The sequence below is a fragment of the Macrosteles quadrilineatus genome, unplaced genomic scaffold (assembly GCF_028750875.1).
Source record: "Macrosteles quadrilineatus isolate MER2022 unplaced genomic scaffold, UCM_ALF_1.0 Scaffold_3__2_contigs__length_128488019, whole genome shotgun sequence".
Lineage (NCBI taxonomy): Eukaryota > Metazoa > Arthropoda > Insecta > Hemiptera > Cicadellidae > Macrosteles > Macrosteles quadrilineatus.
The window spans coordinates 83643958-83665926 of NW_026542596.1; the positions used below are offsets into that span (position 1 = coordinate 83643958).

At 36.0% G+C, this 21969-nt stretch overlaps 2 protein-coding genes across 3 annotated transcripts in view; both read left to right on the plus strand.

The window, feature by feature from the left end:
- The window catches only part of LOC128989800 (general transcription factor IIH subunit 1-like), a 31247-nt gene extending 23711 nt beyond the window's left edge, over nucleotides 1-7536 (plus strand). Inside the window, exons 10-11 of the mRNA XM_054411852.1 lie at nucleotides 4728-4903; nucleotides 6801-7536. Of these exons, the coding sequence (XP_054267827.1) occupies nucleotides 4728-4903; nucleotides 6801-6929 (305 nt within the window). The 3' untranslated portion in view covers nucleotides 6930-7536. The remainder of the gene's footprint in view (nucleotides 1-4727; nucleotides 4904-6800) is intronic.
- Nucleotides 7537-13017: 5481 nt separating this feature from the next.
- Nucleotides 13018-21969, plus strand: part of LOC128988797 (uncharacterized) — a 35534-nt gene continuing 26582 nt past the window's right edge. For both annotated transcript variants that reach the window (XM_054410449.1, XM_054410450.1), the window contains exons 1-2: nucleotides 13018-13179; nucleotides 18941-21743. In XM_054410449.1, the coding sequence (XP_054266424.1) occupies nucleotides 19061-21743 (2683 nt within the window). In that variant the 5' untranslated portion in view covers nucleotides 13018-13179; nucleotides 18941-19060. The remainder of the gene's footprint in view (nucleotides 13180-18940; nucleotides 21744-21969) is intronic.

Here is a 21969-nt window from a genome sequence, read left to right on the forward strand (position 1 = left end):
CGAGTTGTCAACTAAAACGGAATAATTCAGAACATCTAGTTTACACGCATAGACACAAATTCTGGCAGTTTTAATGGGGAAGATCACCTTATAAACAAATGTAACGTGACCACCTATTTATTCCATTCGAATATAGACCTAAAATATGGCGATATGCATTTTAAATCCGATAATTTTACCATAAAACAGCATTTGTGTCGATTTGAAAAATCTTGAAGTGAGATTGGCGACCAATTCACACTGGTTTTGAGAAGAGTAGTTACATGCCACCTCCAATTGCATACTGTACTACTTATGTACTTGCCGTACCTTATCTTACCTCCGTGACCACTGAAACTTTTATGAGGATTCTCTTCTATCACCTGCCTCTTCCAAATTTAGATCCCAGTCTGAGGATGCATTTCATAACTTGATATTTCCCGTCTATCGTGTGGTACTCCTTGGAATATACTTTTTAAAATTTTATGCACAGCCTGTCCATCCAAGCTTTACCTACTTCTGGCAAGCATCCCTATATATTTGGGTGTTAACACATTTCTCTGAGCTCTATGTTCTTTTTTATTTCGACCTCCGGGCCGTTATCTTGAACGGGTCTGTATATTTTCTCTGCACTTTATTATCTAACCCAGCATTAAGGTTTTTCGGTTCTTTGGTCAGTGCCCAAGTTTCTGAATCATCAGCACTATGGGGATAGTTGGTATGGTATGAGTCGACTTTGGTTTCTGTTGCACCCTGCAGTTTATTTGACAGTTTTATAGAGACCTACTACACCGATGAACGCTTTCATTACTAACCCAAATTTTAGTATGCCGACATACTCACATTCGAACATACAGAAAAAGAAGTATCAACACGTAAACCACTTATATCTTAAACAGTTAAGCGATAAACTGCTGAAAAAATATTTCCCAAATATGAGTTGAAATTTGCAATGCATAAACTAAATACTTACACAGATTGCATTTACGACAAAACTTGATTAAACGCAAGTGTTTGAGATGTTTAGTTCAAAATAACACATTTCCTGATAACGCAGATCCTTCACGGTAGGGGAAAACTACCTAAATTTTAAAGTGAAATAGTATGTAGGTCGGTAAACACGAACAACTATTTGTAAACAAACAACTCGTAACATAAACATTTCAATGACAGTTATAAACCAGCTGTTAGTTAAACCAGCATTGAAATTACTTTAAATTGCTAGCGTCGGCTGCTAGACTTTAAAAAAATTAAAACTTAATTTCTAAAAAACTGAAACCCTAAACTAAAATTATGGCTTCGACATTCCCTAGTTCTCAAAATTATCTTTCTTTTAACACAAAAATCATGAAAATCCATCAAGTGGTTGATTCAGAATCGTGAAATTAAAAAATCCTGTTTCGTTTTAATATTATAGATTATCATTCAAATGATAAGAGGCTAGGGTCGAGCTGAACAAATCAATACTCTGTGGTAATGTATTATAATGCCTGTTGTTTATGTAAAGTGTTGTTTATTTAATATTGTTTGTTGCCCGTATGATAGAAAAAGAACTGTCTTATTTACTGTCTGTATTTTGACACAAGTTCACACGAGGTAGGCCTATGTTTATGAGAATTTATACTATGCTGCAATGTAATTGGACGTAAGTCTGTATTGTAGCATTTAAATAAATAAATAAATAAATAGATATAGGCTGCATGAACAAAATGCTGCTGAAAGGATTGTGAAAACATTCATATTGTCTCTGCATTGAAAGCTATCATGGCTTAATGATGTTATACATGATGTTGTTTTCATGATATTTTTTTCTTAATGAAATGAAATGAAATGAAATGAAATGAAATGAAATATTATTTATTTATCCAGGCAAAAGTTAGGGCCACATGGCCCTTTCTTACACTTAACCTGTCATAAATATAACACACATATTTTACCAATTACATTAATATACAACAAAAACAAAATCTAAATCAAGGATACAGAAACTTAAACAAAAGAAAATAACTTACATTTTAAACTGTACAAAAATAATCTTCCTCTTTTCCTCTCTCTCTCTCTCTCTCTCACACACACACACACACACACACCAAGCACAACTGTCAGTGACCAACCACGCGTACAAGCCCCTAGGACAAACCAACCATGGCCATACGTTCAAAATACATATTTTTTAGCGCTGCCACAAACCGGGAACGGTTATCAAGGGATTTGATGGCTAAGGGGAGGTCATTCCAAAGTCGGCAAGCGGTCACAACAAACGCCCCGTCGTAAACTGCAGTCCTATGATGAGGCATACGCAAAGTCAATGAAGCATAGCGTGAAAATCTAACACTTTCTTCAGCTACAAACCTAAAATCATCTACAAAATATTTTGGAAAATTTGATTTTATTATTGAATAGGTTAGCAAAAGGATTTTAATTGATCTAAGGTCACATAGCTTTAATAGTTTAGAATTAATGTAGTAAGGCGTGATACGCTCACTGCGTCTCAGATCTTAAATGAATCTCAAGCAGTAATTCTGAGCGCGTTGGAGAGCATCGGCGAGGTTTACAGTCATGTCATTGATCACAGAGTTGCAGTAAGTGAAGTGGGGGAAGACAAGTGATTTGACGAGATGTATTTTTATGTGCATTGGCAAAAAGTTTTGTAATTTTTTAAGTGTGTGGATTGATGCAAACACCTTTTTACGGATGTCTAAGACTGCATCGCCCCAAGTAAGTGTCGAGTTCATAGTAAGTCCTAGGTTTTTGACCTTGTCACAGTAAAGCAAAGCTGTTCCATTTATATTTATTGGATTTGTCGTGAGAAAGTCAATTGAGTTCCGTAACCGTGGATGACAAATTATGATAGGTTTAGTTTTTTCGTGATTGAGTCTGAGTCCGTGTTTATTAGTCCAAGTAATGATTTTCTCAATATCTTCATTCACTCTCTGAACACTTTCGTTGATCTTTTTTGGTGAAAAATGTGTATAAATCTGTAAGTCATCAGCATACATGTGGTATTTACAGTGTGTGAGGACTGAGCTCAAGTTGTTTATGTATAGTACGAACAACAGAGGACCAAGGATGGACCCCTGAGGTACACCACTAGTAACTGTCTCCCAGTCAGATCGTAAGTCATCAACCTCAACACACTGCCGCCTGTCTGACAGATAGGATCCCAGCCAGTCCAATACACCATTTGAAAACCCTATGGCCCTTAGCTTTTCTAAGAGGAGCTTGTGATTTACACAGTCAAAGGCTTTAGAGAAATCAAATAAGGTAAGAATCGTTCCCTGCCGATGTTCCATTGCTAGTCTAATGTCGTCCGTCACACGTAAAAGTGCTGTTTCTGTACTATGAGCTGATCGAAAGCCAGACTGTGAGTTGCATAAGATATTGTTTTCAGTCAGAAAATCAGTTATTTGGCAGTGAACGATTCTTTCAAGGCCTTTAGATAATGCGGGCAATATACTGATCGGCCTGAAGTCCTGGCAAGAAGCCGGGGCTGGGATCTTATTCACGGGTCGAATTAGGGCAGACTTCCAAGAAATAGGGAATGTGCTTTGCCTTAAGGATGTGTTGAAAATATATGTGATAGTTGGGAGAATAGCAAAGAGAATGTCTTTAATAAAGCGAATTGGAATGCCGTCCGATCCGACAGCATTACTCCGAATACGTCGAATAGATTTCAGAACATCAGACTGCAGTACAGGTCTGAAAGTGAACTTAGGATATCCCAATTCTTGAGCAGGAGAGTTTCTTAACTCAGTTACGTGACTTTCAACTTGTTGTTGATTGATGCTTTGGCCAAAGGAAGAGAAGAATGCATTTAATTCATTGAGAGGAATGTTGACTCTTTGTGCATCAGGTTGTTTCCCAAGCCCAAGACTTTTTACGTTACGCCATAAAACTCTAGATGGTTGGTTCTTATTTTCAAAAAGCATATGAATGTGTCTTAATTTTGAATTTCGCAAAAGTTGTTTGACTCTATTTCGTAAATACCGGTACTCTTCCATTTCTACTTGACTCTGGGAACGCCTTGCTCTCCTAAAAAGACAGTCACGTCTTGCCATCAAGCTACGTATTTCAGGGGTTATCCATGGCACTGGTCGTTTTTTAGTCAAACGTTTTGAAACAATTGGAGCATGTTTATCAAATAAATGTAAAATTGTATTGTTCAGTTCATTTACCATTTCATCAAGACATGGTAAATTTTCAATTAGATGCCATGGTGTGTTCTGGATATCTGTCATGAACTCAACTTCATTCATATTCTTAAAATCCCTATATTTTATAAATTTAGTCTTGGGTTTGGGTGCCTTAACTGAATACACACTTAATGATGTTGTGCATTGTTAATAAACACTATACAGTTGACTCTCGGTAATCTGGCAGATATGGGACCGTGATACTGCTGGATTAGTGGAAATTGCGGATTACTGGATTGGAATGTCATCAATAAAAATACTTAAAATGCACAAAATATGTCTGCGAAGATCGCTCGGTCAGAAACCTCTATTGCCACGATCGCTCATAACTCAGATGGCGTTTCCATCACTGCGGGAGATGTTCATGATTTTGCCGCGATCGTGCAAAACATCTATGTCGTTTCCTTGGCAGTGGGAGTAGATGATGATTTTTACACGGCCCCGGATCGCAGAAGACCACACCCGTCAAAAGATGCCGGATTACTGAAGTGGCGCAGTATTATAGATGGTCTACTGTATACAATTAAAATTAAAATTTCAACATTAATATTATAGAACTGGTGCCTGCGCCACTTGAGAAGGAGCTGCGCAACTTGTACCTGAGTGGCTGTGAGCTGTTGCGCCACTTCTGGCTGTGTTTCCCCCCCACCACCCCCCAGCTGCAAGAAAAGGTGGAGAAAATGCACGACGCTCTGCATCGCTTCCACTCAGCCAAGCTCAAGCCCTTCGAGGTAAATTATTAGTCTAGTTAAGAGTTATTTTATATGATGTATATGGAATTAACATTGTGTAGTTAAACCTTTGCCCATTTATATATTATTCCGCAGTTAAACTGTAGCATAGCTAAGAATATACAGTACAGTAGATCCTCCCTTAATTGACACTGCATCAACCGTTGATCGGATTATTATATCTTTCCAACTTTTTAAAACATTGAGTCAGTAAGTCAGTGGGTCTGAAATTTTTGTTTACATAAAATCTTAATTTTTTTTGCCAGAAGTGAGGCTCTAGGTTGGAAATAGTGTTCTGAGCTGTTTTTTTTTTCAATAAAAATGGTAACTGAAATCGGCGGTCACTGTTGACTGGGCCGGCAATGACATTTGTGGGCACCGAGACGAAAATACTATATTTTTGTTCGCATAAACACTGTTTTTCACACAAAAATGTTAAATAGCACTATAACTAACATTTAGAATTATATCCAGCCCCTTCCTTCCTCCCAACCATTGTTTACTATTTCAATCACAGTGAATCATGGAAATGCTGATAACAATTTGGTGTTGGGGAGCCCATCTTTAAGGCACCTAATCTAAAATAATAAACAATACAATATATTTCTTGAGTCGTATGAAAAGAAAAGCAAAAACACCAAATAAATATGTCAATAAATGTTCAAAGTCAATAAATTATGCAAGTGTGTATTTACTGGTCTTGGGAGACTGGCACCAATCCGCGGGACAGCGGGCGAAACACACAGTATACGTCATGTAACGCTAGCAAAGCTCAGGCAATAAGGGTCCTTTTCACAAGGTTGCGCCAGACGTCTGGTGGCCGTTCCTCGGTGACTGGCCCGCATTCAATGTGTTAAAAAAAGTTAAATGTGCAAGAATCAAGAATTTATTACAACAAATTAAAAAAAGAACATTTTGTATAGTTAAGGTCAATATGAGAGTAACTTAGGCTAAGAAGTCTGAATAATCTGCAAGGATGAAATGTCCAGTGGATAGCATATTAATTAGGGTCAATTCAATAACTTAGGCTACAAATAATTTAAACAACAATGTAAGTTACACATGTCTACATTAGTCAGAAACTAAAAACTAATATCAATGTCAGACATAAAAAATTAACTTAACTATAAAAAGGATGATTTAATAACCAGCAAAAAAGTTTACTTTTAAATAACTTAAAATCAACACAGTGTGCCTCAGCTGGCAAACGATTAAATATCTTTAACCCTACATAAGAAAAAGATTCTTGTGACTTTGTTAGCCTGACTAAAGGTAATTCTAAATTATTCCTATGTCTTGTAAAATGACTATGTGAATGTTATCTCAAGGCTACAGAATTAATATTAACTTTTATATAAACAAGACACACATAAATAAATAAATTAAAAACAGTGAGTATTTTTTCCTGAATAAACAAAGGTTTGCAATGAGTTCTGTACTTAGAAAAAGTAATGATTCTTAAAGCCTTCTTTTGTAGGAGCAAGATTCTGCTGACATGACCACAGCCCCACAGCAAAATACCGTAGCTTAAAATACTATTAAAGAAGGCAAAGTAGGCCATCCGTAGGTAGGCAATATAGGCACGGTACTATAGTATAGGAGACGGATCACAAATCTTTCTTCAGTACAGTTATGTCACCAACATAATAACAAACTGTGCATCCTTTTTAACTTGAAAAACTTTGGAAAATATTGTTAAATCAAGCTTTAATGTAATAGAGATCAGATTTTTATTCATATAAGCAATGTTAATGATTTTAGATTTTTACATTGGTATTTTTACGTAGTTGCCTGTTTGAAGCGAGCTTTTAGGTATCCGAGGTTTGGTTAAGAGAGAGAAACATACATTTAATATAATTACATACATAAATCAAACTCATCAACTACGGTGTTACAGGACCGAGTGTTAGTTGAGTTCTCACCATTGAGCCAACAGCTGACTAGCCACATGAACCAGCTGTTGACGGCAGCCTACTCCAAGTATGAGATGTGGCAGAGTAGACGCAAGAATGTCTCCATGAGATAACCCTGCCTCTTCACTACTGCTGCACAGTTACCAGTCTAACTCACCTTCTAGTAGGGACCGGTGAAGAACTTGATTGGTTGGATGGTAGTGGATTGTTCCTAAGAATAAGTTGTGCAACTAAAAGTGAATCGTTCAAAGGCAATATTTTCTTAATTATGTTTTTGAAATAGATTACTATGTGCTAGGTAATAGTTTTTAAAAATTCACTTTCAGTTCAAGTGTACAATATATTTTTGGTTTTAGATATTTTTTCTCAAATTCCTCATGTAGTAGTATCGTACCCTAGATTTGTTACTGTTACAGTATTTTCTCAAGCTATCTATAATAATAGAAAGTTAAAAAATAATTTTCCAACCTAGCTAATATTTTATCAAATTTGTCATATTAATTTTCAAAGTATGTTTTAACTTTGCTAATTATTATTTCAAGCGAGGGGAAAAATTTTGTAATACCCTTCATTTATTGATCTTATAATATTGTTGCATCATAAATAGCTTCTGCATCCAGCTGATTTAGATCTTAAGGTCTTTACAGTTTTTAGTTTTGTTTGTTAGTAAATTGTTGTTGTGAATATTTGTTTCTTTTTTAGTAAAATTATAGGCCTAAATCAAGAAACTTATTTTATGAGTAGTTGCCTCTTCCTATAATTTACATTTTCTATATTTAGTCAATTTAATAAACTAGACATATTGATTGCTTATATTGGTTTTTGTTCTGTGTGTTTTATTTTGTATTTTATTGTATTATAGTGATTTAGTTTTCCAATGAGTTTATACAACTCTTTACACCATTAGCATTTATTATATCTTTTGAGAGGTAAAATTGGGTTGTTGGAATACTAAAGTGAGTAGCTAGAGATTTGAATTAAAATGGCTTAAAGTTGAATTTTCAAGGTAACATTTTGATGGGGAAATCTAACTTAAATAGTAAAAGATGTTTTCATAAGTTATATTAATGTAAATTGCAAGATTACTTTAATCTGAATAAGATAAATTTAAATGGTTGACATCCGTGCCTTGAACAGTGCAATTACTTGACTTAAACCACCCTTTATACATTCAAAAGAAATATGTTACCTAATTAATTTGCACAAGTATGTTTAGCAATTAATTTGTATGTTTATTGTTTACACATACCATTTTATTAACCTGGTATTGAAACGTCTCAGTAAATTTGACTAACATGTCAAGTTTCAAATTTATCCTTCTCTTCACCACTTTAAACATTTTTTAACAACAAAAATGTATTTAATCTTCGTTAGGTAAGTTTTATAAACCGGAAAGACACTAAACAACATACGTAATGGTCAAACAAAATATAAAGTTTTATAATGAATATGGTGTAATCTAATGGTGAATGAAATCTTAGTCCCAGTATGAGTGCCTTAGAAATGATACTGCCATGGAAATGCAGGGTTTTGACAAGAGAGAGACAGTTTAACTTCGAGGTCAATCCCTTAATCCAATCGACATGTCTGAAATATAATAGATTAGTCCAGTGTTTTATTGTAATTATGTATTAACTTAATGTATAACATCAGACGAGTAACGTAGGAACAATACTTTGAAGTAATAATATTGTGCTTTTAGTAAAATTATACCTTAAATAATATTTTATATCCTATAGTTTTTTTTTACTTTGTAAAACTGAAATAAATAAACAACATTTAGGCTAAGAAACAAAAAACCACTAGTAGTGTATTTAAATTGCCAGGGCAAATAATTTATAACAGAATATTCTATTTCAATAATCATTCTTTTAAATTGGGTTTAAATTAGCAAGTGCTGTTCTATACCAGAACCAATACTATTCCTACTGCAATCTTGTTGAAAAGGTGTTAGAACTGTGCCTAAATTATCTTTCAGTAACACTGCCGAAACATCAAGATGTTAAATTGCTGCAGGGATTAAATTATGGTCCCACCTATTGACTTTTAATCTAGGGAATCAATAGTTTTAAAAATGATAATTTTATTTGGTTTTTTATTAATTTATACAAAGGAATTCTTATTTGAGTTTCTTTGAATTGGTGAATGTCAGCAGGAAGTTAAATAGTATCTAACTATGATTTTAATGTAAGATATACAAAGATTGTATGAAATCAACTTATGAAATATTTTACAATGATGGGTTTAGAAGCTTGACATCCTTCACAATGGTGTGCACAAGATTATGTATCGCCAACAATTATCTCTACTACCAAAGAGTTTCTTAAGCAGCAAATACCTCCTTTAATTTGATTCTCTGTTAGCTGTTGTATATAGATATGAATATTGTTGGGCTTAGCCACTCTAGCACATGTTTAGTCATAGACTATAATTTGAACTTATGGTTCCTATTAATTTGGAATTATTGTTCTTGTATTATTGTTGTTAATTCCACATCCATGTATTTATACATTTTGTTTTACTGACAATATCATTGTAATAAATTATTACTTGTGATTCTGATGTTGAAATTTTTAGCCTTTAATATTTCAAAGAAGTGGATAAAGAGTGTATTTCAATTGGGTTTTTGTTCAACTGCAAGCAATTATCAGTCAATTCAGCAACACTTTCAGAAATATGTCTTTATACTTCTTTGAAGATCTAATACTTGGGAAAACAATTTAACACATTGTTTGTGGCCATTCCCGATCGGGTACGGTGCTTAGCGTCCTTCAGGTGCGTCCGTACCCGATAGGGAACGCTCAGCAATTATGTCTTTCGTATATCTTCGTTTCTCTGTCAGCGTTGCTTGTACACTTTAGTCTCGCGTTGTGTGTGGCTTGCTTTTTGTTGTGGTGTAGGTTGGTATTAAGTTTCCCCATAAAATCCTCACCTGGCAAGCTTAGAAATCAACTTGTCCGGTTTTTCTCCCTCAAATCGGCAATACAATGGGACCAGTTACGTTAGAAGCAGTGCTGCTATCTGTGGGAAAACATATATTTTTCTTATTCAAGCAACGATTTTGGTATCAAAAGAAAGCTCTAAATTTCGTAGGTAATGGGAATACCTACTTTTGTCTTAAATCACAGTAGTTTTCAAGAAAATAATGATTCTATCGAAGCATGTCGTGAAAAGTGATATTTCAGAAAAGAGACCTCTTTGCTGCCCTATGTTCTCCATGAGTCCCAAAACTACCGAAAGCGACCTCTTGGCGGCATTTTCCAGTTTAAAAAAAATTGTTATAAAGAATGTATTACTTAATAATAATATCAATAGTTAATACAATGATAAAATAATATTTTAAAATAATAATATTAATAATATTATTTTAATAATAATCAAAGATTAACATATAGTATAGTTTTGGGTGTGTCAGTACAACTAGGCCTACTAAAAGTATTAGGCCCCGGGTACGATACGAGCGGCGCCGCTCTAACATCGGGTCTCATTTAGTTGCGTGTAAATTTGTTGAGGGTGGCCACGATACGTCTGAACACTTCAGTCACCAGAAAAGTATGGGAAAAAATTTGGGTTAAGGTTTTTCTAAAAACTAAGTTTTTCTTTAAAGGCAAACAATTGTCAGATAGCAACAAAAGTTGCAATACGTCTTGCAGGTAAGCATAGTTTACCATTTTATACTAAACTAACTCATAAAACTTGGGAAACTTGAGGAGCGTTATAAATGTGCCGCTTGTATCGTAGCCACCACCGCCGCTCTCGTGCCGCTCGCCGCTCGTATCGTACCCGGAGCCTTAGGATTTTAAACTTGTAAAGAAAAGGTAGTTGTGATCGAGATGGGGTTTTTTATTAACATAAGATTTGCAATACACTTGTAGCAGTTCACCTCGTCGCCGCTAGAATTTGTCATGGTGCAGTTTGCAAAGTGTTGCATAGCTATATGATTTGTTTTAAAAAGGGAGCTGTTTGCGGCAATGTTATTTTTTCATAAGCGCGATGAAGTACCTTTTCTCAAGCTAGACATCAACTACTTTATTCATTATTTAAATGTTTTATGCGATTACAACAGCTTTGAAATCGATTTCAACTGGTAAAGGACGAAATAGAGCATATTCAAATGCAAACAACCGAAAATCGATATTTTTGAACTCAATCGATAAAAATTCTACTACTCAAATTTTTGCTTTGCCGCAACCAAGGTCCCTTTTTCATTTCCGCCTCACATGTCTCAAATTATGGGAAGTTTGAAATATTTAGAGTTTGGGCATATTTTTGTCCTGAATTCCAATTACAGAGGCTTTGTGGTAATGCATTTCCCAAGTAGCACACATCGTTGGCCCAACGTTGGGAAATGGTCGGCACGGTTGGGAAATGGTTGGCAGAAATTTTAACGATTTGCCAACGTTGGCCCAACGGAAACTGGTATTCGTTGGCCCTACAAAGGAAAGAATTGTTGGGATAAAGTATAAAACATTCTAAAACGAATTTTAACAAATGATTTATTTAAAAGTACATAAATGTTATGGCAGCAGAATATAAGACAAATATTGTAAAAATTTGGATCAATAATGAATGTAGTCAGATGATAGTTGTGATACTAGATACAGTGGTGAACACCTGCTTAACATATAATAATTATTATAATTCATTTTTTGTTTAATATTCTTTAACTTATTTAAGCAAGTTTTTAATAGTTATAGAGAAAAGATTAATTAATTATGTATATAACAATCAATTATAACAGTAGCCTACTAATCTAATGGTAATTAAATAATCTATATTCAAATACTAGTATCCTCTAGCTCCAACTACCAGAAAAACTTTTCAACTACTTGAGGCCTAAACAGATTAACAGAATATTATACTGTAGCATCAAAAATATTTAAACATTTAAAGTATTATGGCTAGATGTGTAATACTAGAGCATACCGTAAATTTGAGGAAGCAAATTTTCTCAATCCGTGTCTTCTTCTCACATTATTGCAATCGCAAAGATCGAGTATAACTGCAATAAGCATTTTATACTTATAAGCCCCTCCCATACGAAGGACGGGTACTATGCTAGTTCAAAGTGATTTTTACACTTACTGAGCCTCTACAATTAAAATTTTGTTGCCGTAATTCAAAATTTTACCTCCAAAATCCAAAGTCAACCTCTACAATTCGAAATGCATTACCGCAAAGCCTCTGTAATTGGAATTCAGGACAAAAATATGCCCAATTTTAAACATGCCTATAAATTGGTGAGTGATTCCAAAATTTAGGCAGTAAGAAGCAAAGGAATTAGCAAATTAAAGAATAAGAAGATTGTCACTCGTAAATCTAGTTGATTAAAGCACAATTGTTTTATTTTAATTTTAGACGTAGAGATATATTTTGTTTGACATGACTAATGCAAATTTGTATTTGTTACTTTGGTTTAATAAACGAGTTACCGGTATTGAGTTATTGCCTGGGAAAAGTGTGATGGAAATCAATATAGCAAAATTAATTTCCAACACATAAAATTTTAGACCTGTTTACAAAACATTAACATAAAATTAATCATTTGTATACATATAGTAACTGAGAAAATAAGGTCCGCACATAACAAAAATATAATGTTCTAACCTAAGGTAATCTTATATGCCACAAGTTTTTTTTGTTTACTTATAAACTGTAGTAAACATTGGCCAATTTATATTAGTGTTATGTCAATTTTATCAGGATTTCAAGACGCATCAGAATATGACATTTGTTTTCATGATATTAACAAAATAACAAATTTCAAATTGGCATACTGCACTGTCGATGCAGTCCATCACGCGCCCAGCAAAACGGCAATAAGGATTAGGTCTTGAGGAGGCGTCTGAATAGGGACAAATTACTTTCGGGCACATGGTTTCTGCCCAGCGTTGACCTGTCGACAACATACTACCACTGAGCTATACTACTACTCAACACATTCTTCTTGGAAAGCTGGAATATGGGAAACGTGCCATCAGTCATCACTATGACGTCAGTCATGGAACATGGAACGTCCTTTGAGCCTCGCGGGAACTCGACCCCAATCGGGTTTATTCTATGAGCAAAACAAAAAATTTTCGAGCCACTTTTGGCCTTTTTTTTTGTTGAATTTTGTAAAAGTAAAACGTAAACCCAATATGGCTGTCGCTAGTATCGTTAGTGATCAATGCTGCAATATTAATATTAATATTAGTGATGTTTTGGTCAGCCAAGTTTCTCTACATCTTAGCCAGTGATTAGTTAAGTTTAAGGATATTGATTTTGTCGAGATAGCCTATTATAGGCCTAGCCTACTTCAAGAATTTCTCTCATTAATTGTTTCTTAAGGGCATAACTTACAAGATCAACTAACCTATTTCGGTAAGTTCAACCATACCCGCTGAAAAATATATTTTTATTAATAAAAACAAACTTAATGATGCCTTTAAAGAAAGTTCGGGTGTTTTGATCAGATAGGTAATCAAACTGTACTTGTCTGTAGCCTAGGGAAAATATTGTATGTAGCCTACAGGCCTATGCTTTAATAATTTCATAGGCTAACATAAGTTAACTTTTCCAAACTTCAGAAAAGGCCTAGCCTCGGCCCATTTATTTATTTATTTACGGTTACACCATTTTTAAGGTGTAAGTTAGCTCCACTTTGTGATAACCAGTAAGTTAGGCCTAGGCCAGAGAGCACAGAATAGAAGTAGAGGGGCTATGTATATCCAGCAAGCTTTGCGGGCAGTGTAGCCAATCCCCCACCACTTATACGGGCAAGTGGCGGCAACTGCTGCATATAGCGGTAGATTATCTTTTCCAAATGTACGTTGATTAGACACACTTATTGTAAGACCTAAAATTACCAAATTTGGCACAGCTACTAGTCTATAAATTAGTGCTTCCAACACTTGTGTGAACCTGGCAATAACTTGGCAATAAGTAGTGCGCGCGCCACAAAAAATCTATTGCTGGCCGTTTTGCGGCAAAATACGTCCGCGATGCATATTACCGATTATGCCAACAGATAGAGGACACTTTAACGGACACGACAGTATCAACATTATGTACCTGGGGAATAGGATAAGGGGGGTAAAATCGGCAAAAAGTAGTGCGCGCGCCACAAAAAATCTGTTGCTGGCCGTTTTGCGGTAAAATACGTCCGCGATGCATATTACCGATTATGCCAACAGATAGAGGACACTTTAACGGACACGACAGTATCAACATTATGTACCTGGGGAATAGGATAAGGGGGGTAAAATCGGCAAAAAGCAGTGCGCGCGCCACAACAAATCTGTTGCTGGCCGTTTTGCGGTAAAATACGTCCGCGATGCATATTACCGATTATGCCAACAGATAGAGGACACTTTAACGGACACGACAGTATCAACATTATGTACCTGGGGAATAGGATAAGGGGGGTAAAATCGGCAAAAAGTAGGCCTAACTTAGTGCGCGCGCCACAAAAAATCTGTTGCTGGCCGTTTTGCGGTAAAATACGTCCGCGATGCATATTACCGATTATGCCAACAGATAGAGGACACTTTAACGGACACGACAGTATCAACATTATGTTCCTGGGGAGTAGGATAAGGGGGGTAAAATCGGCAAAAAGTAGTGCGCGCGCCACAAAAAATCTATTGCTGGCCGTTTTGCGGCAAAATATTGAACCGTATATTCATTTTGTTCGTAGTCAGTAGAATTCTAAAATGGTAATACACAGCAATTTTAGAAAGGTAGATATTTAGAAAAAAGTAAAAAAAAGAAAATTTATAAATTTTTCAAATTTTATTTCAAAAGTAAACACTTGTCACATGTAACGTAATTTTTTATTGCACAACTCAAAATAAGCATTTTGTTCAGAATTTATTCCTCTACATAGACAAATCATAATACACAAAATAATTATTTTTATAGATTTACTAGCAATAATACGGAAAAATTGGAAAACGTCAATTTCTTCTACTACACGTTGATGGATCCACAAATGCCCCCTACTAATAAATCAATATTATAAAACCATACATTTTTTGAAGCCAATAATATCATTCTATATAAGAATAACTAAATAAGATAAGTAATAGAATATTTGGTTTTCACAAAAGCAAAAATGTAAACAAAACAACTGATCAGCTGTTATAGCCCACAAAACTTCATTAACTTTTTATCTTATTTTGGATCACACATGTATAAATATGTATGCAAAATAATGCATAAATATTTCGCCTAATACAAAATAATAAACTAAAACGAACATTACACTGTTAAAATTAGGGATAAAACCCACACTTCGTCTTTATCAGACAAAAACTCGCGCCGCAGCCGCCATTTTAGGTTAGACAATGACAAGTGTTCTGTTCCTTTAGCGTTGAAAAATCAAAAGCTTCTATTTGTGTGACCAGCCTAACAACATTGAATTCTACTGTCCTTCGTCTACAAGATCGTATATAAAACAACGTTTTTGTACTTTTCACATTGTATATATATATATGCGATTTAGAAATCGACATTTTATGTCGATCCGCCACATGAACAATAGGCTACGTAAAAATAGGCTATTTACAAAAATTGTTCATCAGCTGTTGGAATTTATTATGACGTTATACTTTATACAAAATAAAAGATTACTTCATGCTTGTTGCAGTGGTACCACTTGCTTTTGTCTTTGTTTACTTTCTGATTTGTTTTCTGAACTTTCTGAAATAGGCCTAAGTTAAAGTTATGCCTAACATAGGTCTACTTCTGATTTTAACTTACTCTCCGTTTACTTTTCTACCAACTAGGACCTAAGTTAACTTATAAGTTAGACCTATGACTTATCCTATATATATTTTGTAATTTTCAAGGTTGAAAACCCCTTTTTGAAATTAAAATTCCAACCCCCTAAACTTTGCCACCTTTTCTTCTAAAAACAAGAAAGTTCCCCAGCTGTCAACTCCATAAATACAGGGTGATTCAAAAAGGACTTTACAACTTTGAAAATTCATATAAATCTTATTTAACATTAAGGTACATAGCTGGTTTTGGTGTTGTTTTAAAGGAAAACACTTCAAGTTTTTTTACCTTAAACTAAAAATATTCTTTATGACTTCCGTTGGATTTGGGGAAAATAATTATTTAGGTATGAAAAAATAGTGAAAACCGTTAAAAATTTGAGAGAAATTTACAAAGTTTTGAAAGTAGGGCGTTTTTTGACGGTGAAGGAGTGCGATTTTTGAAAAACGCATAATTAGTGTCTTGTAGGAAATTTAATTCCGAACCTACGTTTTTTCCTCAAATCTTTTCTAGCTCTTACCGTTTTTGAGCTGTAGCCGTTTAAAAAAAACGTGTTTTGTCGTTTTCAGAGGTCCGCCATTTTAAATTTTTGGGTGGGTTAAAATTTGAAAATGTGACTTTTTGGAATTTTATGGGTGGTTTGGGACCAAGAACTACAAGTGTGCGAAATTTAAACTCCCTAGCACATCTAGAAGTGTGTGTATCGCACTCCTTCACCGTAAAAAAAACGCCCTACTTTCAAAAATTTGTAAATTTCTCTCAAGTTTTTAACGGTTTTCACTATTTTTCATACCTAAATAATTATTTTCCCCAAATCCAACGGAAGTCACATAGAACATCTTTAGTTTAATGTAAAAAAACTTGAAGTGTTTTCCTTTAAAACAACCCCAAAACCAGCTCTGTACCTTGTTTAATAAGATTTATATGAATTTTCAAAGTTGTAAAGTCATTTTTGAATCACCCTGTATAGGTTTAGGCTAGCCTGTAGGTTTGAATCATGGTGTTGTTTACGCTGTAAAAACAATTTCTTAAGAATAAAAGTTATGGTGTTTGCAGGATCTTATCAGGCCTAATTTAGTTTGTTAAATCTGGGTAAGGTAGCTCTAAATTTATAGGTTAATCTGAGCCCGCAGCTCGGTGTAAGTTGTGTGTAGGCTCCAAAAGCTAAGTTATTTGTTATAGCTGTGTATATATACATCTGTGTGTATAGCTGAGCATTTTAATTGCCAATTCAAATGAATGAAATGATCTTGTTCTGTTATATTGCATTATAAGTTATCTGGCGGTTAAGGAGGTTTTAATTTATGGACTACTTAAGTGTTGCTTCAAGATTACAATTTGTCAATTCTCAGTAAAAGTGGTGTGTTGCTAGCCTACTGTTTGTGCATACAGTTTTAAACTTCCGTGAAAAAAATTGGTTCAATCACCAGCAAACACAAACATTTAAGTTAAGGTTTGGACTTCTACCCTATATAAAAAACACTCTTTATTCAATTTTTAGTTAGGTTCTAGTAAGCCACCGGGTGACTGAGCCATGGCTCGGTAGAGTTTATTTTGATTGTATAAGAGCAATATCAAGGAAACTCACAGTTTTTACAACTAATTTTGGCTTGAGTTAGGCCTATTATTTACGTTTCAGTGGAATTTCAATTTATTATGAATACAGCTGTCCAAATTAACTTTGGCCTTTGTAAAATATGAAAAATAGTGCATAAAAATTGTAAAATCTATGCATACCCTTTAATAAGATTGAAACTAGAGAGTAAACAAAGAGTAAACAGCAGGGAGTTGAGGCCAGTGCACTCAAACGGCACCAACACAAATGTCTTGCTCTATTTCCCCCGTTCTCAATGGCGCCACTTGGGAGAGCTATTGCTGCCGTCTTAGCACCAGATCGCTCCTACACTCAGTAGGCCTACGTTCATCATTATGTACGTGCATGAAGTATCCTGTATATGTCTCGTTGTACTTTTTTTGCAGAATTCTAAAGTAAGCACTCTCGTGGCAAATCCCACCAAAAGCTCTCCTCGGTGATCAGATTTATAGGTATTGGAGAAGATTCACAAGTCTATTGAAATATATTGCCAGATTTATGATATTTACGACAATGGAGTGATGTGAAAGGAGTGGTGGTTATCCATGGTTGGTACAGTCAGGGAAAACATGGAATAGTCAGGGAATTTTGTTGGTTTGGAAAAGGGAATTATGAAAACATTCTGAAATTTTTCTCCTGAAAGATTACTTTTTTACATATATGCTACATTTGCATTAAACATGTCTTAGTCAGGGTGATGACTATTGGCAAAAAGAACGACATTGAAGCACTGATTTTTATATCGATAGGTAATGGGTACGGGGGAGGAATCAATATGTATAGTTTGAAACAAGTTTTGTTTCTGAGAGTGATTTAATTGGCTAGGTTAAATATTTAAATTTTTTTCTATATTTCTTGATTTTGATTAGTCCATATTGACTTACGGGATAGGTACACCTGGAAAGAGTATAATATCAGTCTGGAAAACCTAGAAAAGTCTGGGAATTTTATTTTCCATATGTAGTACCAACCCTGCTGTCCCAGTGGTAGGCATTGTCTAGTGACTGACAAACTATTGACAGACAGCCAATTTAACTTTGTTTTATACTTCGCGCCAAAGCTGGTGGCGGCTGAGGGATTAGGACGGCCAGGTCGGTGAGCAGGTCCGACCTATGTAGTCCTACCTGGCGGTCCTAATCCCTCAGCCGCCACCAGCTTTGGCGTGGAGTATAAGTTTGTTTCATGAACCATAGAAAACAATTTCACAAAATGGTTGTCAAAAAACTTTTTTACCACAAATATTTGGTGTCTGGTGGGTTCCAGTGGTCTTAACAGATGTCAGTCAATACTAGATCTACCAGTAGGCGTACCGCCCTCATCTTGAACAATGGTTTGGTAATTTTTAAAAGTAAATAATGCAAGACTGTCTTTCTGGGAATCGCTCATAACTTTTTGCTGTAAACATCACAAATCTGAAATAAAATTAATTGGCTCGCAGGTTTTCACCATAATGTATCTAATCAAAGATTGAACATAATAAAAGGTAGTATTTTGAATGACAGCACTCATGTTAACACTCTACTGAAGACAAAGTATTGAGTGATATGATGTAGGCCTACATACTACTATTGCCCTAGGTTTACTAAATGTAAGAACCCTCTGATGGCAGCGATAGCCCTGCTCCATAAGCCACCAATGCAAAGTGTGTTGTACTTTCAACCCCAAGTTTATTTGTGAGCCTCCAAAAATATTCCTGAAGGTCATATGAAGAAGTATGTAAGAAGATGTTTTGAATTCATATGCTATTATAACTTTTTTAATGTTTTCCAGATGTGACCAGCTACTTTTCAAGAACATAAAATCTTGTACCGTTGTTATTAATAATGAAAAGACAACAAGTTTTGAAAAGAAAAAAAATTGACAGTTGAAATACTATACCTGTGATCACCAATGGATCCTGTTGGTTCATGGAGTGCATACGCTGCTAGCTACAATCGTCTCACAGGATCAGCCAGCAACGGAGACTACCCCCACCACCTGGCAGCTACCAACCCAGGGCCCTCTCCTTCCACCACCTCTCCGTTACTGCTACAGGCTGCTCACCCAACCTCCTCCCCAGCGTTTACTCCCAGCAGTTTTCTCTCCCCCCCACCAGTGGGTTATGACCCTGTCTTTTCCCCTTTCTTACATGCCAACCAGAAAGCTCATTACCCTCAGGCATTAACAGTGGCTCAGCATAGACAAGTGATTGCCTCTACAAAACAAGTTTCAGCAGACAATGATTCCCTAAGGGAAAGTTACACTCCTGTTCACCCTCAACCTTTGCCCCCTCCAAATCCAGCTTTCTTTGAGCAAGCTTCTGGTTCTGTTCAACCTACTACGATCGCTTGGTCACATCAGAGTAACTCTCATTCACAATTGCCGAGTCCTTTTGGAGTTTTACCACATGAAAGTGTGGTTGGTAGTAGTACGGGCTCGAACTTTAATCCAGCTCACTTTGCTGCAGCCCAGACATTAAATCATATTAATTCGCAGCTAGCTGCTGTGAGTTACAGTGATACTTCTAAAAGGCTCACTACAAGGCCAATGCAATCTCCTCCGTCAAAACCGATCACCCCTAATGTTACAAGTTCTGGATACTATCAGCAGGCTTCTCCGATTTCTGGAAACCAATATATTGCTAGCAAAACTCAAGTTCCAAATGTGATGGTGCCATCAGCTAATATGTCTAAAGATTACAATGCGTCACTGTCCCATATACACGCTTCAGTAGCAGCGTTTCCCCCGAGAATATCAGAAAATCAGTCAAGTGAATTCCAGTCCCCCACGACAAAGAGCAACTCTTCTGTGCCAAACAAAATAACTGAGAGGAGAGATAGTGGTCATGAATCTACACAGTCCTCTCCCATTAGTTTTGCTGTAATGGACTCTAATCAAAACAGATCTTCATCAAAAATACCTCCGGCGAGGTCAGGTATTCCTCAGCAGTCACAACTACAACAGCAATTGTTGAACCATCAGAAGACTGGAGCGTACAGAGGGTCAACTCCTGAGTCGGAATACACCCAAGTCTCTGCGGGAAGGAACACTGCTTCTACTGATGCTGGATATTCATCAGGGTCTAGTGTAGGCCACGGTGGTGTTGATGCGTCTTTACAAAGGAGTCCATTAGACTCTCATGTCACTAGTCCTACCGGTTATCCAGCGTATCACAGCCCAATGACTTCTATGTCCTCCCCTTCACCTGTTCAGCAACACGTTGACCAAAATGTAAGCTACAGACAAAACCCTTCTCCTCAATTCAACCCTACGTCACCTTTAGACGCTTCTTTATCCAGGCATCCCTCGGTTATAACAAGAGGTGATCCAAAATATGCTAATGATACGTTTCCCCCAAAACAGTGTTGGGATGGGACTGAACAACTCAGAAGTCAAAATTATTCTAATTATTCATCGGATGTCTCTCCAAATCCCAGTAATATTTCAATCCAGCACCAACGAACATCTCACATGGTAACAGACAGGCACCAAGAATATTTAGCCTCTGGCAATCAAAGTATCAAGGGAGATCCCATGACTATTGTTAAAAACTTGCAAAATCTACAACAGCATTGTCAACCCCCTCCAGTCACTACAGATATTAAAGTAGAATTTGAAAACCCAAATCCTGCCATCAAAAACTGTGGCTCACCATCAAAAAGGAAAAAGAGCATTGATAGTAAAATACTAGTTGCTCAACCAGATCCTTCAAATAGAGTTCCTCCTCCTGCTCATTTAAATCAACCGCAACAGAATAGTGGTGGCGTGGAACATAACTCTCAGAAACCAGAAATCTCCACATTTACACCTCAAAACACTCCACATCCTGATTCAAAACCCACAAATGTGCCATTTCACCCTCACGATGTCTCACATTCTGGAGGCCAGATATCTTATCTTACTTCTCATAAAATGCCCAAATCACAAGATCAAAAGAACATTAACCCTAACTTACAAAGTAAATCTTCTGCAACGAATCCTAACCAATACAACATCAATGATAGATTACCGAAGGTTGATGTTGAAGACACGCCGATTGCAAAAGTTATTGTTCCCGATGTTGAAGAAGAATTAGGGTTTTTAGCTGAAACTCCTAATCCCAATCCAAAACCAAATAGTGCCATCATGAATATTCCTCCAGTAAAGCTGTATACAAATCCAAAAAGCAGCTTCATGGAAAGTTACCTAAAATTTATTCAGGGTGAGAAGGAATCGTCTCCCCCTCCTAGACAAAAGCCTGCCAGGCTCAGATATGTACCTATGAGTAGAAAACCTCAGCAAGAAAAACAACAATTAAAGAAGGCAAGAAAGAAATCCAAAACACCTCCGCCATTACAGAGCGATGTAGAAGAAGATGTGGATGATCCGAGATACTTTCCTTTGCCTAAAGATCCATCAAGTAGGAAGTTAAACTCAAGTGACTCTGAGGAGACGGATTATGATAATCTAATACCAGCTGTTGCACACAAGACGAGTTCAAACAATGCTTCTAGAGAGGCAACCGATAATGAGGAGCAAAAGAAATCTAGTAAAAGAGTACCAAAAGTCAAAAGGAAATCTCATCTTACCAGGAAGAGAAAAAGGAGCTCATCAGGTAAGAATTAGGGATGGTCAAGTCTCGAAATTTCGGGAAATTTTCGGGAAATTTTCAATCTCGTTACACGAGACGAGATTACTTTTTGGCCGAGATTTTTATCGAGACGAGAATTAAAAAAAAAAAAAAAAAAAAAAATTAAAAACGCCTGCAGAAAGTCAATGCAATACCCGCAATACAGGAGCGTGTTGTAGTTGCGTTTCCTTTTCGAAGGCGTTCTTATTTA